Raw genomic sequence first — 25352 nt, forward strand, 5'->3', positions numbered from 1 at the left:
CCATCTGCGGCTTTTGTGTGGTCCTTACCCTCTTTAATATTGCCACATTTTTCTTTTGGAGGGAGGGGGGGAGTAGGTACCTGTGTTTGACAGGTACCCGCTCCCAAGTTTTCTCAGGTCGCCTCTCGCCACGTCTTCTGGAAGGCATCATAGGTTCCAAAATACTGCGTGATCATTAAGAATGCGTGGCACGGCATGCTCATTTACATTGGGCACTTGGCTGTAACAGGTTGCAGAGTACTGACAATTTAGATGCTGGGGACAGAAGACAGATGGAACAAAACGGCTCAGGTGAGTACATGGGGGATGGGGATCCTGGGACAGGTGAATGTCTGTTTATTAAAATTCAGCAGCTACAGTTTTTGTTAGTGGCTCACGCACGCTTCACTGCCGGTTTACCTTAGTCAAGATGTCGGCGCCTGGACCTGAAACCGATAGAAGAATGGGCTTGGGTGAGGACAACGCCGGATCCCTGGACAGGTAAGTGTCCTTAAATTAAAAGTCAGCAGCTACAGTTTTTGTAGCTGCTGACCTTTAATAAACATATATATGACTAGAGCTCCTATTTAAAGAGGAAGTAAACCCTTTCAAACCACTTTGACCTACAGGTAAGCCTTAATCTAGGCTTACCTGTAGGTCCAAGCAATATCTCCTAAACCTATATGGTTTAGGAGATATTTGCCCGAAAATGGGCACCGCTGTCTACGGCGCATGCGCCGTAGACAGCGGCGCGCAGGCGCACTAAATGCGGCAAGTCCAAGAATGGATCTGCCTAATTTGTCGACTCCCGTGCGCATGCGCGGGAGTGACGTCATCACGGCTTCGCCAAATGGCAGCGGCGGAGCTGCGAGACGCGACTCCCGTGCGCATGCGCGGGAGTGACGTCATCGAGGCTTCGCCGCTGTCATTCGTCGGAGCTGCGAGATGCCACCAGCAAGATGGATGCGGCGGACTACAGGGGACAGCGGCGACTTCGCTGGCTCCTGTGTCAGGTATGTGACACATAATGAGCTACTATGCGATGCATAGTAGTCCATTATGCTTTACCTTTGCAGGGAAAAAAAGAGGAAGTAAACCCATTAGGGTTTACTTCCTCTTTAATCATGAGAAGTATGAATCAAAGAGTATACTAAATTCAAACACAGGATGGAACTGTGGGAATTTTTTTAAGTAGAACAGTGCCACGCCCTAAACATCAAATTTAAGTAGAAAAGCAGCAAAAATTGAGTTTACATGCACCAATTATAAAAAAATATATATATATACATTTTTATTTATCACATGGCACAAAAAGTTTTTAAAACATTGTAAGTAAAATGCAAAAAGCTAACTGGATCTCTCTAAGATGGGTCCTATATCTCAAAAGCATAACCTTTACAGGGGTAAGTCCCTGCACTTAGTATGATACGCAAAAAGTAGCTCTACATGTTTCGCAATCGAATGCTTCTTCAGGAGGTTGTTAATCTAAAAGGGAGAGAAAGATACAAGCAATAAATAAAATAAATGATGGTGAACTTAGTAGACTAGAAAGTCTCAAAAGTTTGCAGGAAGTATCAAGAGGCAATCAAGAAGGCGTGCATGTGGTGACGCAAATCACACGTGGGGATGTGCCTGGTATAAAGCTTTATTAAAATATACAGAACGTAATAGTAAAAAAAGTAAGATGGATATCCACTGCCAAGGATGAAATGGGCAGAAACCCATAGGGGGTTAACTAGGATGGGTCAGAGAAAGTTCACTCAATGCAGGGAAAGGGTAAACAGGTGTAGTCAAATGCAAAGACCATTAAGCCTACCTTTTAGTAGAATGTTATACAAAAAAGGTGTTTTGCAGGCGCTATAGCATTAAAATAGCGCCTGCAAAACGCCCTTGGTGTGAAAGGGGTCTTAGATTATTTTATATGAGCATATACTACCTATCTAGAATCCGCCCAAAATTGCTGCACCATTATCTGTAGTGTGAAAGCCCCAAGGACGTCAGGAAAAGTCCTGCCAGCAGCTTCTTTGGAGCGGTGAAGGAGCGGTGTGTTTACTGCTCCTTCACCGCTGCTCCCCATTGAAATCAATGGGGCAGTGCTGTAATACCGCCAGCAAAACGCCGCTATTGCGGCGTATTGCCGGCAGTTTTAACCCTTTCGCGGCCGCTAGCGGGGGTAAAAGCACCCTGCTAGCGGCTAAAATGCGCCTCAAATTCGGTGGTAAAACGCCGCTAAAAATAGCGCCATTTTACCGCTGATGCAATGAGCGGTGTGGTGTGAAAAGGATCTTAGAGAATGGAACAATATTTGGCAATAAGCATCGCCGCCTGTGGGATATATATATAATGGTAAAGAGCAAATCTAATTAGAAATAATCTAGTTATAGCATTGTTAGATGGTATTGGTAATTTACATAGTCTCACTTTATAGTCTTGGGCTCGGTTCACACTACCGCGACTTAGGATCCGACTTGTCAGACCTCAAGTCGTCCCAAGTCACTTGACATCAGAAATTCCATTTGAAGTGAATGAGAGCCGTCTTAACCACTTTCGGCACTGCGTCGCTTTAACTGACAATTGCGCGGTCGTGCGACGTGGCTCCCAAACAAAATTGACGTCCTTTTTTTTTGCCCCACAAATAGAGCTTTGTTTTGGTGGTATTTGATCACCTCTGTGGTTTTTATTTTTTGCGCTATAAACAAAAATAGAGTGTCAATTTTGAAAAAAAACGCATCATTTTTTACTTTTTGTTATAATAAATATCCCCCAAAAATATATAAAGAAAACATTTTTTTCCCTCAGTTTAGGCCGATACGTATTCTTCTACATATTTTTGGTAAAAAAATCACAATAAGCGATTATTGATTGGTTTGCGCAAAAGTTATAGCGTTTACAAAATGGGGGATAGTTTTTATGGCATTTTTTTTTTTTTTACTAGTAATGGCAATCAGCGATTTTTATTGTGACTGCGGACATTTTTGACACATTTTTGGGACCATTGTCATTTATACAGCAATCACTGCTATACAAATGCATTGATTCCTGTGTAAATTACACTGGCAGTGAAGGGGTTAACCAGGGGGTGGCAGTGTAGGGGTTAATGGCAGGGCGGCATTTAAAAATGGACGTACCTGTACGCCAATATGCCTGCCCGTGCCATTCTGCCGACGTACGTCGGTGTGTGCCAGTCGGGAACTGGTTAATGTACACTACTGAAGTCGCTCCAACTTCAGAAAAGGTTCCTGTACTACTTCAAGGCGACTTGTACCCATAGATTTCAATGAAAGTCGCCTACAAGTCGGATCTCCATCTATATTGAAGCGACTTTACAGGAAGAAGAAAATAATTTACTCATGTACTTCCCACGTTTACCCAGGCAACCCCCTCCCAAAAGGCAGACTATTCTGTGATTGGCACAGCCAAAGTCACCTGTCCTGGTGGCAACTTTAAGTCGCGTTGTAAGTTGTGCAAAGTCACGCTGAAGTCGCCTCCAAATCGCCCTGCAAAGTCGCGCTGTAAGTCGGGTTGCCCCTGTGTGAACCGAGCCTTAGTAGTTTGTATAGAGATACTTTGTATCAAAGAGAAAGATTTCTACTTCAAAAGACTGCCAACAGGGAAAGGGATGGGTAACGGTTATTTGCGTCACCACATGCATGCCTTCTTTGGAGCCCACCTCTTGATTGCCTCTTGATACTCCCTGCAAACTTTTGAGACTTTCTACTAAGGTTACCATCATTTATTTTATTTATTGCTTGTATCTTTCTCTCCCTTTTTAGATTCATTAACAAGCTCCTGAAGAAGCATTCAATCGCGAAACATGTAGAGCTATTTTTTGCGTATCATAATAAGTGCAGGGACCAGTGGCGGACTGACAACTCATGGGGCTCCCGGGCAATAGGAGATTATGGGGCCCCCAGGCAATCAGAGAATATGGGGCCACACAGGTTACACATACATGTACACACAGTATACACAGACATGTTTCTATTGGCTGAGAAGGTACTGGAGAGATGGGGCAGCTATAATCTCAGGATTTTTAGACCAAAAGGATGTCAGTAAGGGACATTTCAGAGGCAGATGTAAAAAAAAAAAAAACACAGATTTTTATTTATTTATTTTTTCATACTGTCCCTGGTTTTACTGAGGCTGGCAACCCTGATGGGGCCCCCTAGTGGCCCAGGGCCCTTGGGCAGTGCCCGATGGGCCGAATGGTCAGTCCGCCCCTGGCAGGGACTTACCCCTGTAAATGTTATGCTTTTGAGATATAGGACCCATCTTAGAGAGATCCAGTTAGCTTTTTGCATTTTACTTGCAACGTTTTAAAAACTTTTTGTATCATGTGTTTAAATAAATAAAACTTTATAAATATTTTTTTTTTAGAATTGGTGCCCGTAAAGTAAATTTTTGCTGCTTTTCTACTTAAATAAGCATGAGAGGTAGGTTCTTCAGCTAAATCAGATCGGCTGTCATCCTACGCAGAAGTACTGCAAATTTTGGCTGCTGCAGTGGATTATAAAAAAAAATCGATGAGCAGTAAATGAAGTAGACTTTCTTAGTTGATTGTGGTTGCAGTTCACTGTTTGAGTTGTATTGGTAATCATTCTGTTCTCCCTTAGCAAGGACATGTCAGATTGCAGTGCATACGCTGCTTGCAGGAACTGTACACTGTCCCAGGCCATGGTGGAAAAGTGGAGCTTTTTACAAGCAGGTTTAAGGTGAGATTTTGTTTTGTTTTTTGGCCTATTTTTTGATTCATCGTATGTGAATGCAATTCCCTATTTCAGGACAGAATATTGTCAATGGTTCAAGACAAAGAGCCGCAGGTTGCAGCAGAATCAGTAAAGCTAATTAATCTGATCTATATGTAAGTGTTTTATCATATTGTTTCTTGGGGGGGGAAATATATCGGGTCTCTGGGGTGTATAAAGCTGGCCATACACTAGTATACACCATACACTATAAACTAGAGTTTTGTTAAAAATTATTATTTTTTTGTTTAAGAATGTTTTATTTTCTAATCTGTATTGGAGTTAAATTGATGTCCACTTTCTACCGCAGTGACAAGAAAATTCGAAAGAGCAGGATAGAAAGTTTTTCTCAATCCAATTGAATGAAATGAATGTGATTTTTGTTCAGTAAAGTAAAATCACTGTACGACTTTCACACTGGGGTGGGGGGGGGGGGGCATTAGCGGTAAAACGCTGCTAGTTTCAGCTGTGCTTTTCGACCACTATCTGGAGCGCTGTTAACCCCCGCTATCTGCCAAAAAAGTGTTAAAAGCACCCGCAAAGTGCCGCTGCCGAAGCACTTTACAGGCGCTTCAGTGGCGCTGGGCATTGATTGTGCAGGGGCACTTTAGGAGCGGTGTATTCACCGCCCCCGCACCGCAGCAAAGATGCTGTTTACAGGACTTTTTTTTTTTTTTTTCCCCGTCCTGCAAGTGCACCACCCCAGTGTGAAAGCACTCGGGCTCTCATACTAGGGCTGCAGGGGAAGCGTTTTTCAGTCGCTTTACTGGCGCTATTTGTAGCCAAAAAAAAAAAACCTCAGTGTGGAAGTGGCCTAAATGTTAAAAGCAAATGTTTTTTCGAAACACTCTCAGTCCCAGTTCACACTGATGCAGTGCGGGATTCACAGCAATACCTGTGCGTTCCCTACACCACATTACAGTCTCACTCCATTCGTTCAAACTGCTGCAGGTGTTGATGTTAAAGTGGAGTTCCACCCAAAAGTGTAACTTCTGCTTAGTCGTCTCAGGGGGAGGGGGGACCTGTTTTTGACAGGTCCCCTTCCCCACTTCCAAAGACAGTGCCGCAGTAAAGCTCAGCCCCCCCTCCTCCTTGCTACGCAATTGGGCCTATTGGAAAGCGCAGCGCACTTTGAGCATGCGCAGTAAGGAACTGGCTGTGAAGCCGAAAGGCTTCACTGCTGGGTTCCCTTACTGGCAGTGGCTGCGGCTGCACCCAACAGCTGATCCGAAGATCGGCTGCAGTGCCCACATCGCGGGCACCCTGGACAGATAAGTGTCCATATATTAAAAGTCAGCAGCTGCAGTATTTGTAGCTGCTGACTTTTATTTTTTAGTAGGGAGGGCGGATCTCTGCTTTAAGTTAACGACATGCAAAAAAAAACTATTTGCAAAACGCTGTGCAATTGGCTGAATCGAATCGGATGGGCGTGCAATCCGATTCCAGTGCAGCAAAAAAAAAAAATGTGCATGAGATTTGAGCCATACAAAATTAATTGGCTTAAATTGCACTGCTAGGAATTGCATGTGATTTTTTATTATTATTATTATTATTATACACGATTTATATAGCGCCAACAGTTTACGCAGCGCTTTAAAATGTATAAGGGGTGGGGGACAACACAATCACATTACAGTTCAATACAAAAGGAACAGGAGGGCCCTGCTCGTAGAGCTTACATTCTAAAGGGAGGGGGTGGTGGTACAAAAGGTAATGGCTGCAGAGAATGATTTAATGGGGGTGGCTCGGGGACAGTTAGGCCGCGTACACACGGGCGGACTGTTCGCCCAACCTTGTCCGCTGAACAGTGTTTGGGCGGACAGTCCGCTCATGTGTGGGCTTTCAGCGGACAGTTTCAGCGGACAGTTGGACGGACAAAGTCTTTCGGAAATTCCGAAAAACTGTCCGCTGAAACTGTGTTTGAGCGAACAGTCCGCCCGTGTGTAGGCTACTTTCGAAATGAGCAAACTGTTCCCGCTCGGAAAGTCCGCCCATTTCGAGCGCGTGTACAGGTAGGCGGGGCCCGCGAAGGAGACGTCGCGGGCTCCGCCGCCTGGAATGGACTTAAAGGGGAACCCAACGCCGAAAAAAATCGGCGTGGGGGTTCCCCCAAAGTCCACACCAGACCCTTGTCCGAGCACGCTACCCGGCCGGCCAGGAAAGGGGGGCGAGCGAGCGCGCCCCCCCTCCTGAGCCGTACCAGGCCGCGTGCCCTCAACATGGGGGGTGCCTTGGGGAAGGGGGGGCCGCGCGGCCCCCCCACCCCAAAGCACCTTGTCCCCATGTTGATGAGGACAAGGGCCTCTTCCCGACAACCCTGGCCGTTGGTTGTCGGGGTCTGCGGGCGGGGGGCTTATCGGAATCCGGGAGCCCCCTTTAAGAAGGGGGCCCCCGGATACCGGCCCCCCACCCTATGTGAATGAGTATGGGGTACAATGTACCCCTACCCATTCACCTGTGAAATAAAGTACAAAAAAAACACAACACAGGGAAAAAATATTTTATTGCACAGCTCCGGGGGTCTTCCGTCTTCGGGGGTCTTCTCGCCGGACTCCTCCGCTATCTGTGTGTAGCTCTTTTGCTAGCGGAGGAGTCCGGCTTTCTTCCTCCCCGCCGCTGGCCTCTTCTCCCGACTTCGGGGGTCTTGTCCCCCTCTTTGGTTCTTCTGCCGGGCCACCGCGCCTTCTTGTAGCTCTTTTGCAGGCGGTGGCCCGGTCTTCTGTCGCCGCTGCCTTCCGTTCTTCTGTCACCGCCTTCGGTTCTTCTGCCGGGCCACCGCGCCTTCTTGTAGCTCTTTTACAGGCGGTGGCCCGGTCTTCTGTCGCCGCTGTCGTCGCCGCCGCCGCCGCCTTCCGTTCTTGTTCTTCTTCTTGTTCTTCTTCTTCTTCTCCTGGAGATGTTGACTCGACGAGCTCTCCGGCCGGAATGCCAGAGCCGCGCTGTGCGGTCACTTATATAGTGACAATGGGGCGGCGTCACATGGTATATGTCACATGGGTTGGTCACATGGGGTGGATGTCACATGGGGACTATGACATCGTAAGGGGGCGGGGTCACCATGTGACCAACCCATGTGACATATACCATGTGACACCGCCCCATTGTCACTATATAAGTGACCGCACAGCGCGGCTCTGGCATTCCGGCCGGAGAGCTCATCGAGTCAACATCTCCAGGAGAAGAAGAAGAAGAACAAGAAGAAGAACAAGAACGGAAGGCGGCGGCGGCGGCGACGACAGCGGCGACAGAAGCCCGGGCCACCGCCTGTAAAAGAGCTACAAGAAGGCGCGGTGGCCCGGCAGAAGAACCGAAGGCGGCGACAGAAGAACGGAAGGCAGCGGCGACAGAAGACCGGGCCACCGCCTGCAAAAGAGCTACAAGAAGGCGCGGTGGCCCGGCAGAAGAACCGAAGAGGGGGACAAGACCCCCGAAGTCGGGAGAAGAGGCCAGCGGCGGGGAGGAAGAAAGCCGGACTCCTCCGCTAGCAAAAGAGCTACACACAGATAGCGGAGGAGTCCGGCGAGAAGACCCCCGAAGACGGAAGACCCCCGGAGCTGTGCAATAAAATATTTTTTCCCTGTGTTGTGTTTTTTTTTGTACTTTATTTCACAGGTGAATGGGTAGGGGTACATTGTACCCCATACTCATTCACATAGGGTGGGGGGCCGGTATCTGGGGGCCCCCTTCTTAAAGGGGGCTCCCGGATTCCGATAAGCCCCCCGCCCGCAGACCCCGACAACCAACGGCCAGGGTTGTCGGGAAGAGGCCCTTGTCCTCATCAACATGGGGACAAGGTGCTTTGGGGTGGGGGGGCCGCGCGGCCCCCCCTTCCCTAAGGCACCCCCCATGTTGAGGGCACGCGGCCTGGTACGGCTCAGGAGGGGGGGCGCGCTCGCTCGCCCCCCTTTCCTGGCCGGCCGGGTAGCGTGCTCGGACAAGGGTCTGGTGTGGACTTTGGGGGAACCCCCACGCCGATTTTTTTCGGCGTTGGGGTTCCCCTTTAAGCCCATTCCAGGCGGCGGAGCCCGCGACGTCTCCTTCGCGGGCCCCGCCTACCTGTACACGCGCTCGAAATGGGCGGATTTGCCTCCTCCTTACGTGGGCGAGTCCGTTCATTTCAAAAGTTGAGCGAACTGTTTGGCAAACAGTTCGCTGAAACAGTCCGCTCATGCAAATTTTGAGCGGACTGTTTGCCGAAACTGTTTGACGAACAAGGTTGGGCAAACAGTCCGCGCGTGTGTACGCGGCCTTAGGTGGGTGTGGGATAGGCTTCCCTGAATAAATGAGTTTTCAGGGATCTCCTAAAGGTGGACAGGGTAGGGGCTGATCGGACAGACTGGGGCAGGGAGTTCCAGAGGATGTGAGAGGCTCTGGAGAAGTCTTGAAGGCGAGAATGGGAGGAGGTAACGAGGGAGCTAGAGAACAAGAGGTCCTGGGAGGAGCGTAGGGGATGTCATTTGAACAGGAATGGTGCTATTCCTGTCTGAATCACATGTGGTCCATCTATAGACGACTGTTTAAAAAAAAAAAAGCAGGATGCAGTATTTGATACAAAAATAATAGATCCGCACATCTGTGAGCACATGAATCAGGTCTGTACCAGGGCCTGCTTGGCCAATGTGAAGCCATAACAAGACATCTATGGCTAGCCTTGATCAATACGTGATATCATTTTAATATCAAGTTAAAAGTTTCTGCTTGCATCTTTTACTAAGATAGTATAATGCTCTGCTTCAGGAACATGGAGAATATATTCAGTGCTGACGAGTGTGCAAGTGTTGACATTCTGGTGTACACCACCAACCGTTTTGTAGCATCTGCAGCAGGGGACTTCCTGTACCAGAGGTTAGTTTTGTAGAGCCTTTAACAAATTTTATATTGATCTCATAGTTTCCTTACTATGCCTGATAGAGTTGATATATCTGTCTATTAAAATTGTATTATTTTTAAAGCGGCGTTCCACCCAGATTCCTTTTTTTTTTCTTGTTCACCCGTTCTGCTGCACTACATTAAATAATTTAAAGTGTGTCATTATTAAAATTGCCGTTCAATTCCTGTTTTTTTTTTTTTTTTTATTCACTCACATTTTGTTTTCTGCATTGCTGAGCGCTTCCATCTTCACTGTGGGCATGTGACGCCCACTAGGAGTCTGTTTCCGGGATAAGATGCTGCTAGCTTCCCAGCATGCACTCCGCCCATCTCGCGCGTGCGCAGCCTACACAGGGCGCAGCCTACACAGGGCGTAGGGCAGGAAGATAATCTTGTTGCCATAACAGGGGGCGACGGAGGAAGTGCCCGCCCTGTTATGGCAATGCAATCATACGGCGATGACTACTGAGAACGATGACAAATATCTGTCAGGAGCCAAGGCGTCTCAGGATATGGTGTACAGCGCTGCGACTGAGAAGAGGCACATTACAAGGGACACCCTAGCAACAAGGCACACACAGGAAGTAAAAAAAAAAAATTTATATAAATAAAAAAACATGGCAAATGTTGTTATACTTGCAGCAAAGGGACTCCTTCAGATCAAGATTAAAATATGGGTGGAACTCTGCTTAAAACTGTGGTTTGTGTAATTTTCTCACCATGCGTTTACCACGTTGACTTCCACAAATGATTGAATGGTGTCACTATCTCCTTTTTTTTCTGTTGAGACTGTTGGTGCACTGTAAATGAAATATTTTTCCTGGTTATAGACCTCTCAAATCTTTAAAAAAAGGTTAACAAAAAGATTGAGGGTTGCCTGGTCAGAGAGGACACCACATCCCGTTTTTTTATGGAGAATACATGAAAAAAAGGAGAAAACTGTGGGCCTTTTAAGGTGTCGATAAATTAATTATTAATTATAAGAAAATATATTTTATTAATGTCACTAAAAAATTTTTTCATAAAAAATCCCTTATTTGCATGTCAAGTTCAATATATATATATATATATATATATATATATATATATATATATATATAATTTATATGGAGTATAAAGGGACCTAACCCCTTTATCCTCATATAGTTGTACAATCTTTCGGCTCTATGTTGGGCCAAATTTGTCCCAACAAAGAGGAAAAATATTAAAAGTAAGAAACAAAAATGACCTGAATCAATGTTGGTAGGATCAAAATGATTGAAAAAATTAGCATTCAAGCTATTGGCCTGAGAACAAAAAACAAATTTGCTGGGTATAGTTATAAAGGAACTGGATCCAGGTTTATTTTGGAAATCACTCCACCAATAAAACCTCAGGAATTTGATTATCCCAAATGGAAGTGGCATCAGGAGTAGCTTGCCTAAAAAAAAAAAAAAAAAAAAATAGCAAGCCAAACAGAATAAAAGTTTATCCGTAGTTAGAAGTTTGCCAGTTCAAGAAAAGCAAAAGAAAAAGGTTCTCTAGGTGCCCTCATCCTAGATCATTTAAACAGACCACCAATACTGGGCTTTATAGGGCATATAGACTTTGGCACCACATGGAGGAATTATTTTTCATAAAAGCATAACGTTCATCATACAATTGTTAAAACCAAAAGAAACACCATATCCAATACTAAAACCCAGGGTTCACATATATTTTCCACATGACTACAGAATGAAGAGAATCGCTTCATGCTGAAGTTCAAACCGAGCATCAGAATGGGCAAGAAAGAAGATTTAGACCCTTTTCACACCCTTTTCAGACCTTTTAGTGCTAAAAATAGGCAACTGTAAAGCTCCTCTCAAGCCACCCCAGTGTGCAAACCCGCGAGCTATCACACTGGGGCGGTGCGCTTGCAGGATGGGGAAAAAAAGTCCTGCAAGCCGCATCTTTGGGAGCGGTGAAGGAGCAGTGTATACACCACTCCTCCACCACCCCTACCCATTGAAATGAATGGGCACCGCTACCAAAGCGCTTCAGCAGCAGCGCTTTTCAGGCGCTATTAACCCTTTCCTCGGCCGCTAGTGGGGGTTAAAAGCACCCTGAATCGTTCCGCTATAACAGCAGTAAAGTGCTGCTAAAGCTAGTGGCACTTTACCGCTAACGCACGCACTGTCCCAGTGTGAAAGGGATCTTAAGTGAATGTGGCATGGTTGGTGGTGTCAGACGAGCTGGTCTAAATATTTCAAAAACTGCTGATCTACTGGGATTTTCACAACCATCTCTCTGGTTTATAGAGAATGGTCTGAAAAAGAGAAAATATCCAGTGAGTGGCAGTTGTGTGGAGGAAAATAACTTGTTGAGGTCAGAGGAGAATGGGCAGACTGGTTTGAGATGATATAAAGGCAACAATAACGCAACCACTCGTTACAACCAAGGTATGCAGAATACGATCTCTGAATGCACAACACATCGAACCTTGAAGTAGATGATCAGAAGATCACACCGGGTGCCACTCCTGTCAGCTAAGAACAGGAAACTGAGGCTACAAGTCACACAGGCTCAATATTGGACAATAGAAGATTGGAAAGACGATTCCTGGTCTGATGAGTCTCGATTTTCAGCTGCAACATTCAGATGGTAGCATCAGAATTTGGCGTAGCTCAAATCATCTCACCGCTGGTTTCCTGAACATGGCAATGAGGTCACTGTACTTAAATTGCCTCCACAGTCACCAGATCCAATGCAATAGAGCACCTTTGCAATGTGGTGGAATGGGAGAATTGCATTATGAATACGCAGCCGACAAATCGGCAGCAACTGCGTGATGCTATCATGTCACTATGGACCAACATCTCTGAGGAATGTTTCCAACACCTTGTTGAATATATGCCACAAAGAATGAAGGCAGTTCTGAAGGCAAAAGGGGGGTCCAACCGGGTAATAGCAAAGTGTACCTAACTTAACGTGGCCGGTGAGTGTATTTGAATACTGGGTTTTAGCATTGGATATGGTGTTATACGGTTTCAACAGTTGTACAACAAACTTTATGTTTTTATGAGAAAAACATTCTCTATATGTTGCCAAGATCTATATACCCTCTAATGTCCTGTGCTACAAGTTTTGGTGGTCTGTGCTGGTTATAGGCCTACTAAGTCTTTCAGTGATATAAGGGTCAGGGAAAGGGACCACGGGAGACACCTTTGTTGAATTCCAAATGCACTGACTGAGGTTCAGTGGGGCAGGGGAAGGCAGGAAATGAGGACCGCTGGCGAAATGAGTATACTACTACTACTTTTGTGGAAACTTTTCCTCAAAAGAACATGAACAGGTTAGTTGAAGGCAACATGGCAAATCTGCATCTACTGAGTCTTATGCCGCGTACACACGACCGGACTTTTTCGAGGGACTAGGTCCGACGGTCTTTCCGACTGACTTTCGGCGGAGTTCCGTCTGACTTTCCGAATGAACGGACTTGGCCACACACAATCACACCAAAGTACGACCGGACTAGAATAAGGAAGTTAATAGCCAGTAGCCAATAGCTGCCCTGGCGTTGTTTTTTTGTCCGTCAGACTAGCATACACATGAATTTTTGGATTTCTGGGTCCGGCGGAGTTCCGGTGGAAAAATTTAAAACATGTTCTATTTCTAAAGTCCGCCGGATTTTTGGCAAGAAAAGGTCTGATGGAGCCCACACGAGATCGAATTGTCCGACGGACTCGTTCCGTCGGACCTTTGCTGTCAAAAAGTCCGGTCGTGTGTAGGCGGCATAAGAAGAAAGAGAGGAGCCACTCACTATAGTAAGAGCCAAAATTCTAATTGATTGAATAATCCAGTCCACACACTATATACCCGGTGCATCCACACATTTCACCCGTAGATCGTAGGTTACTCGTAGATTGAGGATCACAGGATGATGCAGCCTTTATCCAAATTTCATTAACGAACAGCGGTGTCCATCAGCATGCCTAATATGCTGGGCGGTTGATACCAGTCACAAGTATCTCACTAATACACAGTGGAAAGTCTCTGTCAGTAGGTCTTAGCCCTTGTACACACGGTCGGAGAATCTGTCGGAATGAGTCTTATCGGACCGTGTCGTCAGATAATCCGACTGTGTGTGGTATGCATCGGACTGATTCCGTCCGAATCTCCGTCCGACCCAATTTTCCAACATGTTGGAAATATTTCCCGACCAACTGGGCCGGACGGACCTAATCCGATCATGTGTAGAGCATTTTCATCGGACCAAGTGCCACGCATGCTCAGATCAAATTCCTACATCAAAGCTATTGGCTACTAGCCTGAATGTAGTCCCATCGTAACGAAATTACGTCATCACATTTTGAAAGATCTGATTTTTCGCCAACTTGGCCCGACCGTGTGTATGCAACAGTTTCGGACAAGATCCGTCGGGCAAAATCCGACGGATTTGGTTGTGGAAATCTCCGACCGTGTGTACAGGGGCTCATACTCTGGAGGTCAGGAAGGGTTCCTTGCACCCCTTTTTTCGTTTTTCGCTGCTAAAATGTAAGACAGGAACATATTGTTGTAAGAAGACATGGCTTTCCAAACTAGACAAGGCTGGTGCCAAGGCCTCTACACAGTGATGGAGCACCCCCATCTTCTCAGTGTTGGATGTCTGTTGGCATTCTAATCCCAGAAAATCTCAGATGCCTGGGTCCAGAGTGTTGTTTCCAGGGGCTAGGCGGTGCGAACTGCCTCCTTCCTACTTCATGCTCTTCAACTTATCACCTTCCCCGGTCTCAGTGGGTGGATTTGCATGCTGCTGTCCTCCAGCTCTTAGATCAAGGGGGCATTACCCCTGTACCAGCAGGAGAATGCTTTTCATGGTTTCTACTTGAACCTTTTTTTGGTTCCCAAACCAAATGGAAGAGTTTGGCCCATTCTGGATCTGAAAACTCTTAAATAGTTTTTACAAGTTCAGAAATTTTACATAGAAAATGGCAGAAATGTCATTGCCTCCTTCCTTCTGGGGGATGTCTATCTACACATTCATATTTTCTGTGTTTTGCAGTCAACAATCAGCATTACCAATTAGTCACCATTCCCTTAGCCTGTCCATGGCCTCCTGGTTTTCACCAAGGTGCTTTCTCCAGGTTCTGGCTCTGTCCCATTGAGATTTATGTTGGGGGTTGGATGATCTCCTGTTAAAGGAACAGTCCACCCTGCCAGCTAACATCCAAACGATGGTGTATCCTCTGTAGCGCTTTGGATGGGACCCCAACCTTCAGATGTCATAGCTAGGCCCATCTCGCAGATTAGAGTACCTGAGAGGACCCATCTCGCAGACTTGATCCTGCACTTACGAAAAACTTCACATTCTGGTTCTGTCTGCCATCTACATCCCAGGTCTGGAACATTGGCAGGTGGACTTCCTCAGTTGTTGGCATCTGGATCCAGGGAAATAGACTCTCCATCCAGAGGTCTTTCAGGGACTTTGCAACAGGTGGGAAATGACAGATGTGGACCTCTTGGCATCCAGTCTTAACAACCCACTGGACCCCTGGGCCCTCACAGTGGACACTCTGGTGTTGGCTAGTGATTAGGTCAGCCTGGTCTACGCCTTTTCACTCCTTCATATTGTCCTTTACCTACTCCACAGGATCTGGAAGAAGGGCATTCAGGTGATCCTCATCGCACCGCATTGGCCTAGGAGGATATGGTACTCTGACATAAGGTCCTGTCAAATGATCAATGGGGCCCGTCTGGATCATTTGGAACATCTCTCCCAAGGACCTGTGTTCTATCCTGCTTCTCAGGTTGCTGTCTTTGAAGGCATGGCCTGAAGAACAAAAATCCAAACTAATGCAGCTTACCGGTGAGAAGTGGTGGCTACATTAGTTGTCTTTTTTGTTTATTTCTTTTAACCTGATAATCCAGCCATTAACTCACTTCCTGTACCCGAGTAACAAACGTACTAGGAGTGTGGGGGATAATATGGAACACTCTGGGGTTTAGCCCAAAAAAAAAAAATATTTAGATAATGGATGTCAATATTAAACAGGTACAACTATATTTTTAATCCATATGATAATCTTTCTTAGAGCTATACACTAGTGGGCTGCCAGTCTTTAAAGCAAGAAGAAGCTCTAAAATAACAAGAAAAAGAAAGATAGACGGCGCCCTCTAAGTGCAGCGATTAGATTAAAAGGAGTTTATTATGTGGATTACAAAACACTCACATGTAAACAGTGGTGTACAGACACATCAGTATTAGAAGGTTCATCCGTATATCCCTGTGAAGCACAGACCATAGGAGCTGCGGTACAAAGGTATCGGCATCCATCCTCTAGCCAGTAGCCGGCGATGTGGTGTATTCCATGGCACTTCAGGATGGTCGGAGCCTATAGAGCCTGAGGAAGCAGCACGCATGCTCCGAAGCGCCGCTCATTCGAGCCCATTCCTGGAAGCCGCACCATCAATATACAGCCGAGCAGGAGTATCATATCAATCGGCCGCGCTCCGACCATCCTCAAGGTGCCATGGAATATACCACACCGCCGGCTACTGGCTAGATGATGAACAAAATATTGTTTGTTTGCGCTTGTCGAACTGATAAAATGAAATGCTTCCAATAGTGTATTTAACAGACCAAAAGAGAGAAAATCTGAGAAATGTGTTGTTAGAGTTTACATCCATTTTAACCCCTTTAAACGGGCCATACGCATATATGTGGCCACTTGGCAGGTGGGTCTTAACGCCAAGTGGGCGCTTATATGCGCCATGTTGAAAACAACATACTGTACTGTGCTGAGAGCGTGCGCCCAGTACGGTAGCTGCAGGGATCGGTAAACTCCTGATGCATACATGCGATCGTGTGACAGCAAATAATATCAGTCACATGACCTGAATGCCTGCCTCCCGACTTTTAGAACTCTTAAAGGGCCATGAAGTGGTTGGCACAAAGATATAGATGTGGTCTGAGTCTCTCAAACCTTATGTGATTTGTTTATGTGGGCCTGTTGACATTGTTTACTGTGTTGCTCACCCCTCGGACTGCTTTTGGATGTCCCAGATGTAATGATTTATATATTCTTCTGTCCTTTTCTGTTCTCCAGGAAACATTTTACTGGTAGTTCTTTAATCTTTTTTTCAGTGTTGAATGTCATCTTCCACTGACGGAGAGAGCAATGGATATTGTTGGTTTTTTGCATCTTCTTGTTTCTAAACTTATGTTTTTTACAACAGGTTGCTGAGAGTTGACCTGGAGGAGCTTAGTCCCGATAGGAGGAATCGTCATGATACAGATGTAATATTTTTTCAGAGATTGATGTCATTCTTTAATTCCAGTAAGGTGAGCGGATGTGACGTTTTATTCCATTTTTAACCTGTAACCTGTTTGTGTGTTTTTCCTTTTCATTATATTTGCATCACATATTGCTGTGTCCTCGTAGCCCTGCATATTTTTTTTAATAGTTTTCTGGTTGGCATGGATGACTTGCCTCATTCTGAATGTTAAATAATCCTATATTTTATCCTATATATCCTATATTTTACCATTATTCATTGAGGGACATTGCACGATAGATTCATATACATATGAATATATTGGCAGCTACAGGAGGTTTGGACACAGAGTAAAAAAGGGGCAACAAGTGAAAAGGTTCCCTTTAGTCGCTATACCCCTGCTCCCGCTGTATAGCTCGATTTAGCATGGTGTCCTCAACAGTATACAGGCACGGGAATGGAATGGTCCCAAGTGTCACACGTTTCACAAAACCCGAGGTGAATAGTAAGAGCAGCTTTGGCCCAGACCACGCCCACTGACGCGTTTCGTCTGCCCTCAGGGCTTTGTCATGGCTAAGCCCTGTGGGCAGGGCGAAACACATCGTAGCAGGGCAAAACACATTGGGGGAATGGCCTGGATCGAGTCTACGCTGAGGGTGCGCTTACTATTCACCTAGTTTGTGAGAGGTGCGGCACCCAGGACCATTCAAAGAGCTGAGACAAGCTCCTTCCCTGCCTGCACTGCCAGCAGTCATTATCGGATGTGGACTGACAGCAGCCTGGAGCAGCACCCCTTGTTTTTTGTATGGGTCCTCAACAAGATTTTTAAAGGGCTTCTCTCTTCTGTTAGCTCAGTTACTTGATGCTGTTGATGGGTCTAGCCTTCCTCCCTTTTGAGTAGAAAGTCCTCACGACGGACTCGAGCCCTTTCTTTTTGGAATGGAACTGTGGGCATTCTATTGGTGAAGGGTTGGTAGTCCCCAGAGGAGTTATATATTTTCATCATTTTATTGGAGATGTGAGTGGTATGGCTCTCCCTGATTTATTATACTACTCTTCTGCAAGGCCATTAGCTACAAGTCTAGTGTGACAATGACACAGTTGGTGGCATATGTGAATCGCCAAGGGAGCACAAAAAGCAGTGCTGCAGCCAAGCTGCATTCTCAAATGGGCAGATCAGTGAGTTTCAGCCCTCTCGCAAGATCGAAGGATCCCCTGGTGGTTGACTATCATGCTTTAGTGGGACCAGAGGATCGACATACTCTAATTTATGTGTCACCCCTTAAAGCTTCTCCACATCTCCTGTGGCATGCCCATCATCCTCATTTCTTCAGATTGGGCAAGGAAGACTTGGTACAGACATGATTCATGTGCTCACAGATGTGCTGTGATGAATGCTGGATCTACTGTCTCCATGTCAAGCCTTGCATTCGCTTTTTCTTGTTTGTTTTTTTTGCACACAATAAAACACTAACCCATTATATCAAGTAAACCCAGTATTGTCTTTCATTATTCTACATTAGAACTCATGATACAGCACATGGTACAGTTACAAGTTTGCAAACACATGAAAAGAGTAAATTTAGCCGAATAGATACTGCTTCTTGGTCACTGAATTACCATTGAATCCTAAGTACTGAGAGTGAGAGGCCTCTCTGAGGCTCTCGCCTGAACAAAGCTCAGGGATTCCAAGTTCCGTTCCTGTAAGGATTACCTCCATACCTAAAAGTCTTACTTCATATGGAGAATGCCCCTTAACCCTCACTGATTTTCTTTTCTTAGAGCATCATCTCTCCCTAGACCAGTGTTTGGTACTGAGCACGATCAAAGGACAGGTTTCGGCTTGCATCCTTTCCATCATAAGGTCTCATCTTGAGTCATGGAACTTAAAGCGGAACTTTACCCAAAAAGGAGAAGTGCTTATTTACATCCTCCTCTGCCACATTTGCTACCCGATACTCAATTCCGGTCAGATTGCCGTGCCCATCTGAGCGTAAGTTAGCCCCCCCCAGCAGCTATCTGGGACCATGCACAAATCCAGTGTGGCCTGCAGCCGCAAGGCTTCACTGCTGGTTTCCCTTATTCAAGATGTCAGCTCCTGAACCCGAAGCCCAGAATGGGCTCAGGTGAGGGAAAACGCTAGATCCTTGGACAGGTAAGTGTCCTGATATAAAAATTCAGCAGCTACAGTATTATCAGTAGCTGCTGACTTTTAATTTATAATTTTTTGGGGGAGACTAGGGCTCCTCTTTAAATTTGATCTTCTTTGTTCTTCAGAAGGTGGATTTTTCTTGTAGCCCATACCATTGTCAGGAGGGTTTTGGAGCTGTCAGACTTGTTCTTCAACGCTCCTTGCCTTGTTACACATGGATAAGGTTGTTTAAAACCTTTAAACCTAAAAAACCTTTTTTTAAAGAAGATTGTGTTCTTCCATTTTGCTGAGAACATTGTTGTTCCTTCTGGTCTTTCTCATCCATCGAAGGACACAGGAATTCATATACTGTCAGCTTATACTTCCATCTAAAGGAGGTTCGGACACAAGCAAACAACAAGAATTGTAGGCTATTCCAGGATAACCCCTGTGACGGATCCGATCCCACACTCCGCTTGAGTGCTTCCGTCAGTATATCCTGCTTCCTCCAATCTGACTATCAGAGAAATATATTCTCATAGCTGTATTGAATACAAGTCTAGCCGAAAATAGCTTGTAGAATCTTTAATTCTTTATTGAACAGAATACAGACTTATACACATTTTACACAAGGGGGTAGATAACAAGGTAGGGTTGCTCATGGATACTCCCCCCTCCCCTATAGCAACAACTTAAAAGACAATTACACAATTAACATGTTAATTAACCCAGCACTTAAGGCAGCCTAGGTGACCAGACAGTCCGTCTCCGGAGGTCAATGTAATCAGCTCTTTCAAGGATTGTGTATTGTTCAGAATTAACAACCTAAGAATAGTCTTTACATATATCCTGGGAGATACTGTGGATAAATATTACTTCCATTTTAAGTAATCCAAGATATATTTTCTCACTCACCCTGTACCAAGATGGCACAGGGTGACTTAGGCCGCGTACACACGGGCGGATTGTCTGTCCAACTTAGTCCGCTGAACAGTGTTTCAGCGGACAATCCGCTCGTGTGTGGGCTTCAGTGGACTTTTTCAGCGGACAATCTGACGAACAAAGTCTTACGGAATTTCCGTAAGACAGTCCGTTCAAACTTGGTTTTGTCCGTCCAAACTTGGTTTTAGCGGACAGTCCGCTCGTGTGTAGGCAAGTTGGACGGACTAAGTATGGCGCATGCTCAGAAAGGATTTACACGGCCGAAGGTTGCATTGCAGTGTATAGGACGTCGTTTTTCTAGTCCCGTCGTACGTGCTGTAGACGTCATCGCGCACACTTTCAGCGGACTGTCTGCTCATCGTGTGTTGTGGTCAAGTCCGTTCATTCAAATTTTGAACGGACTGTCTGTCGGATTGTCTGCCGAACTTAGTTGGGCAGACAATCCGCCCGTGTGTACGCGGCCTTAGACATAAGAGTTGTGTGGGGAGCTGAAACATGGGTTTCCCAACCTTTCCAAGGGATTCTGGGTTCCATGTGCCCTCCCGTCACAACCCCCTTCTACTCTCAGCATGCCTCAGTTTCTTGCTAGGTGGGTGGACATCTTTACTTCAGCTCTGCCCAGAAGAGTCTAACTCTGGCTTGACAACCTTGGCCCTCCAGCTGTGGTGAAACTACAAGTCCCATTAGACATTGCAAGATCCTTAAAATCACAGGCATGACTCCTAGAGGCAAAAGCATGATGGGATTTGTAGTTTCACCACAGCTTGAGTGCCAGGTTGCCTACCCCTGGTCTAGGACTAGACACAGATATTCCATGTGACATTCTGGACTGAATGGATACAATAAGGGCATTGAGATCCAATATGAGGTGTGTGCCCTCTGTGTAGCCCGAGTTGCCTGAGCAACTTCCTCGTTTCTCTGTGCTCCTGGTTTGCCTTGTAGTACTTGTATTCTGTGCCTGACTACCTGTGTACTGAACGTGGCTTCATCTACTGTTTTTGCTTACCTGCCTTCTGTCTCCTGCCGTCTGCACACACGAGCGGCCTACGCATTGTCAGCTGGGTACGCCTGGGGTCCGCAACCAGGTTCCCTCCACCATCAGGGTCCTGGTGAAGAAGCAGGCTAGGGCTTAGACTCTGCTCTCTGGGGAACCTTGAGTTGACTTTCAATAAGGGCTCACTCTACCATAGAAACCCGACACTTGCAAATCACATTTTTCAGCCACGCATTTAATAATCCAGGCTGTCCAAGTGTTCACAAAGGCCATCAGATTTCCCACCACTTTTTAAAGTGGGGGTGCACCCTGATGCCAAAGAAGGCAGGCTTATTTGAGGGCTTGAGGACTTGGAATTTCCAAGGTTTGTGTCAGACTTGGTGCCAAACTTGGGTCTGCAATGTGAGGTTATGGAGTAACGACAAAACAATTGCTGACATCACCCACTAAGTAGAATGTTGAGTGCACTGTACACACTTTCTCCTGCTATTCAGCCTAGAGGAAGCGCCATTCCACCACTGCTCCTGCTCCCGAAACTCTTAGTGGATCATCCGGCCTCATTCCATTGCCAGCCTACAGTGACTTGGTCACCTCTTGCCACCTGTGACCCAGCTGCTTGGATTTGTAAGTACAAGAGGCCTTAACTCACTTTGGGTTTACGCTATGCCATGCAACATGTGTTTTCAGAGACACACACAGGACAGTCCTGTTGCAACAGGTGACCTCAGCCTGTATTTCTCTACTGTTTTTGTTGGCGATTTATCAGTACCCTCAGAAGGAGCTCATACCTGTAACCTAAATCATAGGATCCCTATTTCTATAGGGTCAGCCTCATGCAAGTCTTCTATATCTCTGCAGGGTGAGGCTGAGACATCTCCTGTGCCCACAAGGCTTCTTCTGTCCAATTCAGACTTTCTGTTGGGTTGTGCACAATTAAAGGCGAAGTCCAGCCAAAGTTCGTTTGGGTGTACTTCTGATATGGATCACAGGAATGCAATTCGTTTTGCACTCCTGTGACCCGTTTTCAGCAGACTGAAGTGCGCTCTCTGCTGATGTCACAGAAATCAGTTCAGGCACAGCGTCATCCTGACAATGAAAGACTGGATCCACCAAGTGCCTGGACTGTTTTGGGCTCTCAGCGAGCTGCAGGGAGACTGAGACGGCCGCCCCCTCCCCTCCACAGCTCCATTGAACGAGGAGGGAGCAGAGCGGAGAGCTGCTAATTGACAGTCAGCAGCTCTCTACTCAGGGAGCTGTGAGAACCGAACCATCGGCAATGTTTGATTGTTCTATTCTCAGTGTAGGGGTGCAGGAGGACAGATGTTGCATCCACCAAGTATGAAACTGAAAAAAAAATTATAAATAACTTCTCTTTTAATGGAACAATCTGCTAGCAGAGGCTCTAAGGGCGCTCCAACGCCACCCACAATAAACTCTAAGTTGGACCTTACTGGGCCTTAATCTCTAAGCATGCCTTACAATTTACTACCGGTAATTCATTTTTAGAGTAATCGCTATCTACTCCTAAAGAGACTGTAGTTGAACAAGTTCTGTTTATGACTAATAAAGTAAAATAGAAGTCCATGTTTAACTTTCCTCCTTTTGTTGTCTTTGCTGTAATAAATACTCTGATTCTGCCAATCAAAAGGCCCTTCCTTTTGTAGGGTGACCACTTTAAATGCCCTGCGGTGAATCCACCCTGTGCAGCTGCATCCTTGCACATGCACAAGAGGAGGGTTATCAGTGTTGTCACAGCAGATACCCCTTCCCCCTGACAATCCGCAGAGGAAATGTGATCCAAGAGAGTGTGCTTCTTTTGTGGAGGAAATCAGGCACCCTCTTGGATCCCCCCCCACTGAAAACTGGAGACCTTTAGGGTACTTGTTGTGAAGACACTGGGGCCAAAAAGAGAAATTCTTCCCTTACAGAAACAAGTAAGTTAAAAAAAAAAAAAACGCAACCAAGAATGCATCAAAAGACGGGAAGACACTTAGCCAGAGGAGGATTTAATAAATAATCCCAACTTTGGTTGAGACATTATAACCTCTCATACTTTTTGTTTAGCTCCATGAACATGCTGCTTACCTTGTGGACAGTCTATGGGACAGTGCTGGGACTCGATTAAAAGACTGGGAGTGTCAGACCGATATGCTGATGATGGAGGCTGGTGAGTTTATATCTATCAAATTGTGTATTATAATAGCAATGTTTGCATGCAATAAAAGCTTTGGCGCCTGAACGCACTGCATTCTTTGTTTCTAAAGCTGTATGCTAAAATGAAGTATTTTTATCCATAGTACTTCTTCCCTGCATTGTCCTCTATGGAGTGGCGGATGTCAGTGGACATTTATTTTCCATCCGTCCAGCGGATCGGCTGGAAAGGGACTGCCTGTCCATAGAGGAGAGCAGGACTGTGTTTGTGTCTGCTCTGCATAGCGGAGCGGACACTGACCTGTCACCCGCCCGTTCAGCGGGGATTAGCGGAGAGTTTCCCTGCAGTACAATCTGATGCGCCGGTGTGAAAGGGGCCTTACGCTAACTATTCATGAAAGTATTCCTTCCCCCTACTTCTTTTTTTTTTGCACTGGTCTGGTCACATGATCATGGAGCTCTCAACAATGGCTGGGAATTCTAGGAACTGTGGTGTCACCCATAGGCTCAAATGGCTCAACAGCCAAAGTTGACACTCCCTCCTCTCCCCTGCGCCTACCACTCACTGACAGGGGAGTCTAAGCTGAAGGACCACCAGACTCAAGGGACTTAAAAAAAAAAGGTGAGCATATTGTTTTTTTTTTTTTTTTACACAGGATAGGGAGGGGGAGGAAATATTTTTAAGAATAGTTAGTGTTATGCCGCGTACACACGACCAGACTTTTTGACGGACGGCGGCGTTCCGACGGACTTTCCAAATGAACAGACTTGGCCACACACAATCGCACCAAAGTCTGACGGATTCGAACGTGATGACGTACGACTGGACTAGAATAAGGAAGTTCATAGCCAGTAGCCAATAGCTGCCCTATCATCGGTTTTCGTCCATCGCACTAGCATACACACAAACGGATTTCTTGATAGGAACTGGGTCCCGCGGAGTTCCCGCCGAAAAATTTGAAACCTGTTCTATTTCTGTTCTATTTCTAAAGTCTGTCAGATTTTTGGACAGCAAAGGTCCGATGGAGCCCACACACGATCAAATTGTCTGATGGATTCGTTCTGTCGGTCTTTGCTGTCAAAGTCCGGGCGTGTGTACGCGGCATTAGGCGTAAAGTGTTTCTAACTAAGTAACAAACATGTCATGCTTACTTGCTCTATGCAATGTTTTGCGCAGAGCAGCCCCGATCCTCTTTTTTTTGGGTCCCCATGCCTCTTTCCCTGTGCTGAGTGACCCCAATAGCAAACTTTTAGCTGTTTGCAGATTAGACAGCACAAGCACTGGGAACAAGGAACAGGATCTCCTTCCTTTTTTTTTTTTTACGACCACTATAAAGAATATTTTTTTTTTTTTGGAGGTAAAAAAAATGTGCATTTATTATTTTATGTTTTAAGAGGATGTAAAACATTGCACCAGCGATTAGCAGATCTCTGATGCCATGCAGGTCATCCAGCAGACCTGTCAGTGTGTCGGTTTCCTCGTACCTCGTATGAGGAAGCCAATACATTCTGACAGGAAGACTCAATAAACTACCAAAGCGCTCACAGCCACAAAGGCCACTGGACCTTGTAGTTTTCCATTCACAGAACACTCTGAATGAGGGACACGGGCAGGCGGGCGTTTTTTTTTTTTTTTTTTAATTGGGACCGCTACCAGGGAAGAGAAGATGCCCGCTAGCTTTCAGATCGGTGGGTGCGGGGGCTGATCTGTTCATGTTACACCCTGGATATGGATGTAACATGTTACGAAAGGTGAACTTATCCTTTAATTACTACTGTATGGGAATTTACTCGTTCTTTTAATTGTCCATTGGGATCACCTCTTCTACAGAAAATGGAAATGTCACCTAGTTCGAAAAATCATTTTCATCGTAACCTGTCTGCCAAGGTCTTTTAATTACATATTATATTATTATTATTATTATTAATAATTAATTTCATGTTTAGGTTTAAATGACCAGGAAGAGAGCCTTTTGATAGAACTTTTGGTGTCTTCCTTAAGGCAAGCTGCAGAAGGGACGTCTCCTATTGGTCGAGTGCCTGTAAAGAAAGTGAGGCATTAATGAGAAAAACCTTATTGTGGTCTTTCCTATCTCTTTCTTCTCATACCTCCCCATCTGTTCCAGGTTCAGTCCATGAAGGACAGAAAGGCCCATACAGAGGATAAAGCCAGACTGAGTCGTCACATGATTGTTGCTCTGCCACATCTTCTGGCTAAGGTATGGCAAGCATGAAGTGATGGTGTGTGTGATACAAGAAGCCATTCTAGTTAGGCAGAGTGGTTTCTAGTTTGAAACTTAAAGCG

The 25352-nt window shown here is 45.8% G+C and overlaps 1 protein-coding gene across 1 annotated transcript in view; it reads left to right on the forward strand.

Annotated features, from left to right (window-relative positions):
* Positions 1–25352, forward strand: part of STAG3 (STAG3 cohesin complex component) — a 171059-nt gene that overhangs the window by 48849 nt on the left and 96858 nt on the right. Inside the window, exons 11-17 of the mRNA XM_077470584.1 lie at positions 4593–4691; positions 4761–4840; positions 9462–9569; positions 16791–16896; positions 22961–23063; positions 24995–25098; positions 25174–25266. Of these exons, the coding sequence (XP_077326710.1) occupies positions 4593–4691; positions 4761–4840; positions 9462–9569; positions 16791–16896; positions 22961–23063; positions 24995–25098; positions 25174–25266 (693 nt within the window). The remainder of the gene's footprint in view (positions 1–4592; positions 4692–4760; positions 4841–9461; positions 9570–16790; positions 16897–22960; positions 23064–24994; positions 25099–25173; positions 25267–25352) is intronic.

The sequence above is a fragment of the Lithobates pipiens genome, unplaced genomic scaffold (genome assembly GCF_037356315.1).
Source record: "Lithobates pipiens isolate NorthernLeopardFrog02 unplaced genomic scaffold, aLitPip1_a1.2 Scaffold_8, whole genome shotgun sequence".
Lineage (NCBI taxonomy): Eukaryota > Metazoa > Chordata > Amphibia > Anura > Ranidae > Lithobates > Lithobates pipiens.